Source organism: Saccopteryx leptura, chromosome 6 (genome assembly GCF_036850995.1).
Source record: "Saccopteryx leptura isolate mSacLep1 chromosome 6, mSacLep1_pri_phased_curated, whole genome shotgun sequence".
Classification (NCBI taxonomy): domain Eukaryota; kingdom Metazoa; phylum Chordata; class Mammalia; order Chiroptera; family Emballonuridae; genus Saccopteryx; species Saccopteryx leptura.
The window spans coordinates 69,391,528-69,403,977 of NC_089508.1; the positions used below are offsets into that span (position 1 = coordinate 69,391,528).

Consider the following 12,450-nt stretch of genomic DNA (forward strand, 5'->3'; position numbering starts at 1 on the left):
TTCACTGTACTCAGATTACATCTAAAATCCTTACCATGCTGATTTCACCTCTGCCTATATCTCTAATTTTATTTTATACTATTCTATAAACCAGCCATACTTTTTTTTTTAAAGTAAGAGAGAGAGACAGAGACAGAGACAGATAGAGACACAGAGGAAGGGAAAGAGATGATGAGAAGCATCAATTCGTAGTGTGGCATTTTAGTTGTTCTCTGATTGCTTCTCATGTGTCATGACCGGGGAGGTCCAGCTGAGCCAGTGATTCTTTGCTCAAGCCAGCAAACTTTGGCTCAAGCCAGTGAGCATGGGGTCATGTCTATGATCAGTGGTTCACACTGGTTTGGTAGAACCAATATCTAATTTTTGTTGAGTTTGGCAAACTGGTTGTTAAAATGGCACTTGTAATCAGGGTTCTAAGGTGGGATTTTTCAAAGATGAACATAATACAGTGTGTCCATAAAGTCATAGTGCACTTTTGACCCGTCACAGGAAAGCAACAAAAGACAATAGAAATGTGAAATCTGCACCAAATAAAAGGAAAACTCTCCCAGTTTCATACCTATTCAGTGCAGTTCGACATGGGCTCATGCACAGATTTTTTAGGGCTCCTTAGGTAGCTATCCCGTATAGCAGAGGTCCCCAAACTACGGCCCGCGGGCCACATGCGGCCCCCTGAGGCCATTTATCCGGCCCCGCCGCACTTCCGGAAGGGGCACCTCTTTCATTGGTGGTCAGTGAGAGGAGCCTAGTTCCCATGGAAATACTGGTCAGTTTGTTGATTTAAATTTACTTGTTCTTTATTTTAAATATTGTATTTGTTTCCGTTTTGGTTTTTTACTTTAAAATAAGATATGTGCAGTGTGCATAGGGATTTGTTCATAGTTTTTTTTTATAGTCCGGCCCTCCAACGGTCTGAGGGACAGTGAACTGGCCCCCTGTGTAAAAAGTTTGGGGACCCCTGCCGTATAGCCTCTACAGACTTGTCACTGACTGATGGCCTACCAGAACAGGGTTTCTCCACCAAACTGCTGGTTTCCTTCAACTGCTTATCCCACCGAGTAATGTTATTCCTATGTGGCGGCGCTTCATTATAAACGCACCAATATTCACGCTGCACTTTGGTCACGGATTCGAATTTAGCAAGCCACAGAACACACTGAACTTTCCTCTGTACCGTCCACATCTTGACTGGCATGGCCGTGGGCTGCTCCGCTGTATACACGGTGTTCCGTCATCATCTGCACATGCTGCCACATCATCCTACAGAAACTGGGAGGGTTTTCCTTTTACTTGGTGCAGATTTCACATTTCTATCATCTTTTGTTGCTTTCCTGTGACCGGTCAAAAGTGCACCGTGACTTTACGGACACACTGCATGTTCAGAGAAGAGAAGTCACCTGTTTCTAATATGTCAAACACAGTGACTATTAGTCTAATCGGCCTACCTCTAAAGGAATGGGATCCTACTCCCACAGTGAAAAGATGGTTAAGGATAAATTACACAGCTGATGATGCTTGGATAAAAGTGAAGAAAACTGCAAGTGAGGATGCCAATTAAGAAGCAATATAGAAGTCTTAATAGTTTTATTGTTTTTTGTCACATATTATTTAACATATTTTCATTAATATTTTAAAACTCTTTCTTATAACAATCTAGTTTTGTATACCTCTTTTATTGTTCTTATTTAAGTATTAAATGCATGAAATAATAAACTACTTTCACTCTATCATTTTTTTATACTTAAAACAGTCATTAGGGCAGAGAACAGGTAGTTAAATTATTTGAATCCTACCAGTCTATGACCCCACGCTCAAGCTGACAACCCTGAGCTCAAGCTGGTAAGCCCGCACTCAAGCTAGATGAGACTGCGCTCATACCGGCAACCTCGGGGTTTTGAACCTAGATCCTCAGTGTCCGAGTCAATGCTCTACCCACTGAGTAACCACCTGGTCAGGCATACTTTCCTTTTAAAAAAAGTTTTATTGAATGTATTGGGGTGACATTAATAAAATTATATAGGTTTCAGGTGTATAATTCTATAATATATCAATTGTATATTGTATTGTGTGTTCACCACCCAAAGTCAAGACTTCTTCCATCACCATTATCCCCACCTTTACCCTCTTCTACCTCCTCCATCCCCCTTGCCCTCTGGTAATCCCCATACCGGTGTGTCTATGAGGTCTTTTTCCTTTGCTTAATCTCTTCACCCTTTTCACCCAGTCCCTCAACACCTCTCCCCTCTGACAGCTGTTCTCTGTATCTATAAGTCTGTTTCTATTTCATTAGTTTATTTTGGTCATTAGATTCCACACAAAAGTGAAATCACATGGTACTTGTCTTTCTCTGACTGGCTTTTTTCACTTAGCATAATCCTCTCCAGATCTATTCGTACTTCTCTTTTGTTTCCCTTAAATTTTCCCACTGAGAGACAGATAGAGACAGAGAGAAAGAGAGAGAGGAGAGAGAAGCATCAACTTACTGTTCCATTCATTGCATACTCACTGGTTGCTTCTCATATGTGCCATGACCAAGATTGAACCTGTGACCTCAGTGCCCTGAGACAACACTTGATCCACTCAGCCACCTGGCCAGGGCCCATACTTCCCTTTAAAAAAAATTTCCTCAAAGATGCTATGCTCCTCCCAATTCAGGCCTTTCTATCAGCTGTTCATCTTGATAATTCCCACCACAACATTAAATCTTGGTGTAAATATCTCTCCCTTAGAAAAGAGCAGATCCCTAAAACTAGCCAAGTCCTCTCATATATACCCTCCTAATAGCCTCCCCCCCTATAGTATGTATTGGGATTCTGATCAAATAACTGTAATTATTTAAAATCTCCTTTCTTCCTAAGAATATAAGTTCAAGAAGGTAGAGACTGTGCTTGGCATATAATAAATAAATATACTGCTGTGAGAATGAATAAAATATTCCTAAGAGATAAGCTCCTAAATACAACTTGAGTAGTCAACGACCTAAATTCATGATTAAATGAGTTAAATGTTTATTATCTCAACTTAACTGCATACTAACCATATAAAATTGTTAGAAGTAATGTTGGCATAATTTTTTGAGAACAGTTTACTGAAACAAAAATGTGAATTTATAAGAATATCTTCCAGTAACAACCTGCACAGTGTTCTTATAAAATAAATCGTATGTTTTTCCACTAGAAAACACTACCATAGGAAAAAGTGAAGAAAAAAACATTCCTTTGTTCCTCACTTCTCTTTTTGCCCCTTCACTTAATAAGAAAAATAAAAAATCACCTGACGGGTGGTGGCGCAGTGGAGAGAGCATCCATCTGAAAAGCTCAGGTCCCAGGTCTGAAACCCGAGGTTGCCAGCTTGAGCATGGATGGCTGATATGATCTCAAGGTTGCTGGTTTTAAGCTCAAGGTCGCCAGCTTGAGCTAGGGGTCACTGGTTCAGCTTGAGCCCCCCCCCCCCCCCACCGTCAAGACACACATGAGAGGCAATCAATGAACTAAAGTGATGCAACTACGAATAGATGCTTCTCATCTCTCCCTTCCTGTCTCTTTCTGAGGGAAAAAAAATCTATTCTGTCTTGTTTTGTGCATTTGAGAATGCAGCGGAAAGAACCACTATGAAGATGAGGTTAACTATAAAAGGTTGGATAGAAACCAAAATAAATGTTTCAATCCACATTTTGGTGACTCAATTCATTTTTCCTTAATCTTAAAAGCTTATCTATGATCATGTTACCTTCAAGTTTAAAATTCTTTAAATGGTTTCCTTGTGCCTACAGGATAAAATTCCAATCTGATCCAAGTCTCTCTTGATGACTCGTGTCCATCTTTCCTGTCTTATCTACTATCAGTAGCCCTTTTCCAATAGAGAGCTGTGTCCAAGCATGCAAAAACTATGCACTCATCCCAGAGCATGCTCTGAGCCTTTAGTCATACAATTTTCTATTTTTTCCATCCTCAAGTCTTAGTAAACTCTTAAAGCCCAAATAAAAAATCCATAAAGACATCCCTGATACTGTCAGAATTTCTCTCCTTGTTCTGCTCCAGTGACTATTATAGCATTGAGATATTCTGCCTTATGCTATGGCTGATTTTGTACAAGTCTCTCCTTCTTAAACATCAGACAGAATCCATGGCTTAACTGTATTTGTAAACCTTCATGTTGTGTTTCATATCAAAAATCTTCAAAATGTCTGACAAATTGCACAAATCTAAGTTACAAAGGGAATAGGGTTTAAATAATGTATTGAAAAAAAGTGCACTAACATAAGCTTTAAATTTTTTTCTTAAATTTACACTTTAAGAAAAGTTGTTTAATCAAATACTAATCTTAAATTTTAACCTGAAATATTAAAAGAACTTTAAAAACACAAATACATGAACCACATCATTTTATAATTTACAGAAAGACTAAATTTTCTGTTCATAACCTGTTCCATAAATTAAATGTAATCCACTTCATTTTTTTTGTATTTTTCTGAAGCTGGAAATGGGGAGAGACAGACAGACTCCCGCATGCGCCCGACCGGGATCCACCTGGCACGCCCACCAGGGGGCGATGCTCTGCCCATCCAGGGTGTCACTCTGTTGCGACCACAGCCAGTCTAGCGCCTGAGGCAGAGGCCATGGAGCCAACCCAGTGCCCGGGCCATCTTTGCTCCAATGGAGCCTTGGCTGCAGGAGGGGAAGAGAGAGACAGAGAGGAAGGAGAGGGGGAGGGGTGGAGAAGCAGATGGGCGCTTCTCCTGTGTGCCCTGGCCGGGAATCGAACCCGGGACCCCTGCACACCAGGCCAACGCTCTACCACTGAGCCAACTGGCCAGGGCCTGTAATCCACTTCAAATGTGAAATACTGTTTTAAATATATCTGAGGGAAAAAATTTAAAAATGAATGCTGAAAAGTCTTGCTGTAAAAAGAATAGGGAAAAATTAGTTAACCTTCCCTTACATAAAATCTAATGAGAAAAATGCTGTAAATTTTTATTATAACATCTTGGTTATTTAAATTTTGTAGATAATTGTTAAAACATGCCTGTTGTTTATGTATCACATTCTAAGGAAATAGAACTAAAGTACTGTTTCAAAACCAAAATGCCGATGTTATATATTTATTATTGGTGAGCCAAACTTTTTGGGAAAATACTATGGGTTAAATAATAAAACCCCTCCCCCAAACTTAAAAGCGTTATTCAAGCTCACTGTGGTGATAATATAATCTTTAAAAAACATACTGGGGTGACATTGCTTAATAGGATCATATAGGTTTGTGGGTATTTGTGTGATACATAATCTGTATGTTGTTTTGTGTGCTCACCATCCAAAGTCAAACCGTCTTCCGTCACCATATATTTGGCTTCCTGTACCCCCCACCCCAATCTCCTACCTCTTTCCTTCTGGTAATTACCATACTGTTGTCTGTATCTATGAGTTTTCAGTTTTATATCCCACATGAGTGAATTCATACAGCTCTTAGCTTTTTCTGACTTATTTTGCTTAGCATACTGTTACATATATGTATATTTTTAATTTTTTGAGAGCAAGTGAGAAGGAGACAGGAAATGAGAAAGAGGGTGAGAATCATCAACTCATAGTTGCTTTCACTTTGGTTTTACACCAAGCTTCTTGTATACGCCTTAAGCACGGTTGTACCAGTGTCCCCTTGCTCAAACCAGCAGCCTTGTGCTTTTGATGCCAGCAACGTTTGGACTCAAGATGGTGAGCTCTCGGATCACGTGGATGATTCCCCGCTGAAGCCAGCGACCTCAGGGTTCCAGGTCAATGCTTTACCCACGGTACCACTGCCAGTCAGGCTAGCATAACATTCTTAGGGTCCATCCATGTTGTTGCAAATGGCAGAATTTAAACTTTTCTTATGGCTCAGTATTTCACTGGATATATGTACCAAATCTTCTTTATCCAGTCCTCTATTGAAGGGTACCGTGCTTGTCTCCATGTCTTGGTCACTTTGAATAATGCTGGTGCACGTGTCTTTGCAAATACATGTTTCCATGGTTTTCAGGTAAATAAGATACCAAACAGAGGAACTGCTGGGTCATATGGTAACTCTATTCTTTATTTTTTGAGGAAATGTAACACTTTTTCATAGTGGTTGTGCCAGTCTACTTTCCCACCAACAGTAAATGAGTGTTCCTTTCTCTCCACAAACTCTCCAGTGCTTGTTATTATTTGTCTTATTGAAAATAGCCAGTTTAACAGGTATGAACTGATATCTTATTGTTTTGATTTTCATTTCCCTAATAGCTAGTAAAGTTGAACATCTTTTCATATATCTGTTCACTCTGTGTGTCTTCCAGGGAGAGGAGTCTATTCAAGTCCTTTGCTTTGCTTTTTTCCCCTTTCTGCTTCAGTTTTCTTTTTGTTTTGTTTTGTTTTTAGTGATAGAGACAGAGAGGGGCAAATAGGGACAGATAAACAGGAAAGGAGAGAGATGAGAACCATCAATTTTTCATTGTGGCACCTGAATTGTTCACTGATTGCTTTTCTCTTATGTGCCTTGATGGGGGGGGGGGGGGCGCAGACTACAGCAGAATGAGTGACACATCTTGCTCAAGCCAGTGACCTTGGGCTCAAGCCAGGGACCTTGGGCTTCAAGTCAGCATCTTTGGGCTCAAGCCAGCAACCATGGGGTCATGTCTATGATCCCAGAGTCAAGCCAGTGACCCTGCACTCAAGCCAGCAACCTTGGGGTTTTGAACCTGGGTCCTCTGCATCCCAGTGTGACGCTCTATCCACTGCGCCATCATGTGGTCAGGCAGTTTTTTTAAAGATTTTTATTTATTCATTTTTTAGAGAGAGGGAGAGAAAAAGAGAGAGAGGAGGGGAGGGTCAGGAAACATCAACTCCCATGTGCTTTGACCAGGCTAGCGCAGGGTTTTGAACCAGCAACCTTAGCATTCCAGGTCAACACTTTTTCCACCATGCCACCACAGGTCAGGGCCTGCTTCATTTTTAAACTGGAGCATTTGCTTGGCGTTGAGTTTTTTATATACTTAGGATATTAACTCCTTGCTGAGCTATCATTTGCAAATGTCATCTCCCATTTGGTTGGTGGCCTTTTTGTCATCAGTTGCTTTTGCTGTGCAAAAGCTTTTTAGTTTGATATAATCCCATTCATCTATTTTGGCTTTTACTTCCCTTGCCTTTGGGGTCAAATTCATAAAATCTTCTCTACAACCAAGGTCCATAAATTTAGTACCTATGCTTCCTTCTATGTAATTTGTTTCAGATCTTATATTTATCTTCGATCCATTTTGAATTAACTTTTGTACATGGGAACAAACTGTAATCTAGTTTCACTCTTTTCTATGTGCTTTTCCAAATTTTCCTACACCATTTACTGAAGAGGCTTTCTTTTCTCCATTGTGTGTTTCCAGCTACTTTGTCAAAAATTATTTGCCCACATGCACGTTTCCCACCCCCCACCCTGGGCTCTCAATTCTGTTCCACTGGTCTATATGCCTGTATTTCTGCCAATACTAGGCTGATTTGATGATCGTAGTTCTGTAGTATAATTTGAAGTCAGGGAATGTGATACTTCCAGCTTCACTCTTTTTTCTCAGCTTTGCTTCTGCTATTTGGGGTTCCACAAAAGGTGGAACCACAAAAGGTGGTTCCATACAAATCTGATCATTTTATGCCCTATTTCTTTACTTTTTCTTCAATTTTCTTTCTTTTTTTTTTTTAGATTTTATTCATTTTTAGAGAGACAGGAGATAGAGAAAGGGGGAGGAGCAGGAAGCGTTAACTCTCATATGTGCCTTGACAAGGGATGCCCAGGGTTTTGAATTGGCTGCTATAGGTGACCTCAGCATTCTAGGCCAACACTTTATGCACTGCACCACCACAGGTCAGGCTAAAGTCTGTAACTCCTGATTTAGGCATTTCAATTTTTTTTATTCACTTTAGAGAGGAGAGACAGAGGAAAGAGAAGGGGAAGAGAAGCAAGAAGCCTCAACTCCCATATGTGCCTTGACCAGGAAAGCCCAGGATTTCAAACTGGCAACCTCTCAGCATTCCAGGTTGATGCTTTATCCACTGCACCACCACTGGCCAGGGGACTCCATTAAGTTTGTAAATTGCTTTGGGTAATATGGCTATTTTAACTATGTTATTCTTCCAATCCATGAACATGAAATATCTTTCACTGTATCTTTTTCAATCTCTTTAAATAATGCTTTGTAGTTCACATCCTTTAATTTTATTCTTAAGTATTTTATTATTTTGATTGTAATTGCAAAAGGAATTTTTTTTCTACTTCTCTTCTGAAGTTTCATTGCTAGTATATAGGAAGCAATGAATTTTTATAACTGATTTTGTATCCTACAATTTTATAATTTTGTATCCTACAATTTTGTTTATTGTTTCTAATAGTTTTTTGATGGAGTCTGTAGGGTTTTCTATGTAAAGAATCATGTTATCTGCAAAAAGTGACACTTTTACTTCTTTCCCAATTTGAATGCCTTTTATTTCTTTCTCTTGCCTGATTGTTCTGGCTTCCAGAACTATGTTGAATAAGAGTGGAGAGAGATTGAGCATCCTTGACTTGTTCCTGATTATATAAAAGCTTTTATCGGTATTGCCTGTAGCAAATGGATCACCAGCTGGATTAATAATTTATGAATTACCTATTCTAATATTGCTGTGGCAACAGAACTGAATTATAATGGAAATACTTTATAGCAAAAAAGGTATCAAAACATACAGATTCTTCTTATTGATATTTTTCTTTCTAAAATATTAAAGGTTATATATTTAATGTAATGTTAAAAGAGACAAAAACATTAAAAGAAAATCAAGAACATACCTGTGGCAAATTCTTTACAATAGGCACTGGCTGGATTATAGGTGAAACATCAGACTTAGAAGTAACAATTAGTTCAGCTGGAGTTGATGTAGTCAATGGTCTCATTCTTTCATCTTGATGATTTACCAATTGTATATTTTCACCAACTTCTATAGGAAGAGGTGGCATCTGTGCAGTAGGTTTAGAAGAAACTGATTCTTCCAGTGAGGGATAAGTAAAATCCACTAAAATCCACAAAAGAGTAATAATAAATTGAAAGAACACAAACCACATAAACAGTACTGACATATCTCATGCATATTACATGTGATAGTTAACAGTAAACTAAATGAGGTGACAACAGTCTTAAAGAATTAAACATCAGCTTCCAGGCTATGGACATCCTGTATGTTTTATGCTTGAAAACAAATTGCTATCTAATAGGACAAATGCACACACCACCAAGAACATTACCCTGAGAACATAAAGTTTATTTTACTGAAGCAATTGTACACAAGAATTTTCACATACATACATGAGATACACATCTCTTCATTCTGGCCTCGTGGGGGTGGAGTGACTTTAGCATTTGTTGTGTACTGGGGATAACAAAGGAGCCAGTTTTCATAGCCTCCTTCTAAAACCAAAGGCTCATTGCGCAGGACAGTTTTACTTTCCCACTACAAAATAAGGAAATAGTGTTTTTAATATGGCAGCTAAAAACACAACAACCTGCATTTTATAACTGCTCTTGAAGATTCATCTTCTAAATAATAAAAATTATACAATCCATGATCTTAGAAAAAAATAAGTTTATATGCAATAAAAATCAACCATAATCTCACAACCCAGAGATACTAAATTTAACATTTCAGAGTTTATTCTTAGTTTTCTATGAAGATACACACGTTTTATTTTTAAGATTTTACAGTGTGTGTAGGGGGAGAAGCGAGAAGTATCAACTCATAGCTGCTTCACTTTAGTTGTCCACTGGTTGCTTGTCATATGTGCCCTGACCAGGCACTAGGGTTTTGAACCAGTGACCTCAGTGTTTCAAGTTGGTGCTCTATCCACTTCGCCACCACAGGCCAGGTGATACACACTTTTTAAACTTTATTTTTACAAAACAATGAAACTTTTATAATGCTACTTTTCTCTTATATGACTATCTTTTATTAATCCTTTGAATAATATGAATGTTCATGTACATCCTCAAAGGGTTAACAAAACACTCACTACTCAAAAGGTTAATAAAGAGCTATATATCATTTGTAATGACCAGCTGATACTCTATTTCACACACAGGTACACACAAATACACATATATCAAAACTGAATCCATCATCTGAACACTAACTTATTTTTCCCTTTTAATTATAAACAAGGAAGATCCTTCCTTATATATGCATACACCCAATCAACTCCATTAGAGAAAATACCAGAAGTGGAGATGCTGAGCCAAGGCCCACGAGCATTTTAAGGCTCAATATATACTGCTAATCTTTGAAATGATCTTAAAAAAATATCTGTGTATTTCTGTAGGATAATTTCCTAGGAATAGAACTATTGGTTTATCAGTTTTATAGATGCTGCCAAGTTGTCCTTCAAAAAGACAAAATCAATTTATATCCTTACCAAAAGTATATATCTTTATAATTTTTCCAAACCGGTGGACATATAATGGTATCGTTTTAATTAGCACATATTAGTGAAGCCAAACACCTTTTAATGTGTTTATTATCCATTTATATTCTATGAGTCAATCACATCCTTTGCCCATTTTTCTAGAGTCTGCTACTTTCTTAGAAAATAATAAAGATATTCTAAATATTTAGGGAAAAAGGTCTTTGTCATCTATGTTACAAAATCTGTCTTGATTGCTTTTTACCTCATTTAATGGTGTTTTTAACAGTTATGCTGACCTTCCTTAATGGTGTCCTGATTTAAGATCAAGATAATAAAAATACCCACCGATGCTTTTTCCTAGTAGTTCACTGTTTCAATCAACATACTTAAATCTTTGGCTGATTTGGAGTCTAGTATGGTCTAAGAAATAAGGTAGGGAGCCACTTTCTTCACTTACTGGCTAGACTGCTGTCCCTAAACCACTGATTTCAACCCATCTTTTCTTCACTGATTTGTTATGTCACCTTTATCATACACTAAACTTTCAAGTATCTTAGGCTGAACTTTATGAAACTGCTCCTTTTATAGGTCAAAACTAGTTAAATATTTGCAGTTTCATATGTTGACATATCCTTGGGTATATTTCTCGATTCCCTATTTTAAAGCATGAACTGTGTTAAGGCTTTCAAGACTGCCATTCTAGAAGGCAATATTCTATCACTGACCCTCCTACCAGCAGGCTGAGTTTTGTCCTTACCACATTCTCACCAGCATTCAGTGCCATCATTGTTTAATAATTTAACAAATTAAACTGCATATTTTTATGTTGGTTCATCTGAGCAGTGAAGATGGCATTCATTGCTTCATTTTGCATTTCTTACTAGTAAAGCTGACCATTTTTATGTTATCACTTGCATTTCCTCTTCTATGTCTGTGTCCACTACTTATTTTACCATTTTAACTTAAGTAATTTTCTTATTCATTTGTGAAAACTCTTTGGATTTTAGGTAATCTAAGTCACTGCCATTTTTGTTGCAAATGTTTGTCTTCTGCCTTTTAATTTTATAGTATTTTTTCATACCTAAGTTTTCATTTTATGAAATCAAATCTACCAATCTTTTTTCCTTAGTGACACCTCCCTTTTTCTTGATGTTTTAGAAGCTAATTTTTAAAATAAAAACCACTTTTTCGAACATTTCCTATTTCTGAAATTTCTAATATTCTATTTTATACCAAAAGTTTACTGTTAATTGGTAATTAAAAATTAGTCTTTAAATCTAAATTTAAGAAAAATCTGGAACCAAAGTATAATGGATCTTCTTGTCCGTAAGGTAAACGAGTCAACATACCTTTCTAACAACCAGAGAAGGCTTTCAATAATAGTAAACTAACAAGGAAACTTGCTAACCTTGAAAAGTGCATCTTTCAGACTCCGTAGAGTTGTTCCAAGTTGTAAATCTTTTGTAGAACTAAACCAGTCAAGAAGTACCACATAATCCACACTCCCCCTCTTCTTCCATGTATCTTTAGAGTCATCTGGGAGGTTTGCTTCAATCCAACTAGTAGTGACTCTGAAATGTATTAACATTTGTATTGGGGCAAAAGAGGATGAGAGGTCCTAATATATTAATATAAGACACTGAGTTTTGTTCTAAAGTCGGTATCATACCATAGCAGAACTTTAAGGGAGATCAGTCCTTTCTAATAGACTGTGTTTTAAGATACTAACTACCCTAAAATGTTTAACATCACAACTGCATAATATTGGAATATATTATATTTTAGTATTAAAGACTAAAAAGGCTCGATTTTGAGCCTTTACAAAAAAAAGGGACCAAAACTAAAAACAGAGAAACTCATTCAAGCACCTTTTCAGCCCCATATAAAGAACTGTGGGGGGTCACCTTGGTAACAATTTATATTTCAATTCTTATACCTATACAGATAATTAATAGTTGAACAAATACCCAAATATATTTCTTTCACAAACATACACAGCATTTACTATGTGCCAGGCACTATTCTAAA

General features: G+C 37.5%; 1 protein-coding gene across 4 annotated transcripts in view; it reads right to left on the reverse strand.

Moving 5' to 3' along the window:
• USP8 (ubiquitin specific peptidase 8) overlaps window positions 1–12,450 on the reverse strand; it is a 68,048-nt gene that overhangs the window by 19,700 nt on the left and 35,898 nt on the right. For all 4 annotated transcript variants that reach the window (XM_066344735.1, XM_066344738.1, XM_066344734.1 and 1 more), the window contains 3 exons: window positions 11,831–11,993; window positions 9,332–9,476; window positions 8,818–9,041 (listed from right to left, as the gene is read on the reverse strand). In XM_066344735.1, coding sequence (XP_066200832.1) covers window positions 8,818–9,041; window positions 9,332–9,476; window positions 11,831–11,993 — 532 coding nt within the window. The remainder of the gene's footprint in view (window positions 1–8,817; window positions 9,042–9,331; window positions 9,477–11,830; window positions 11,994–12,450) is intronic.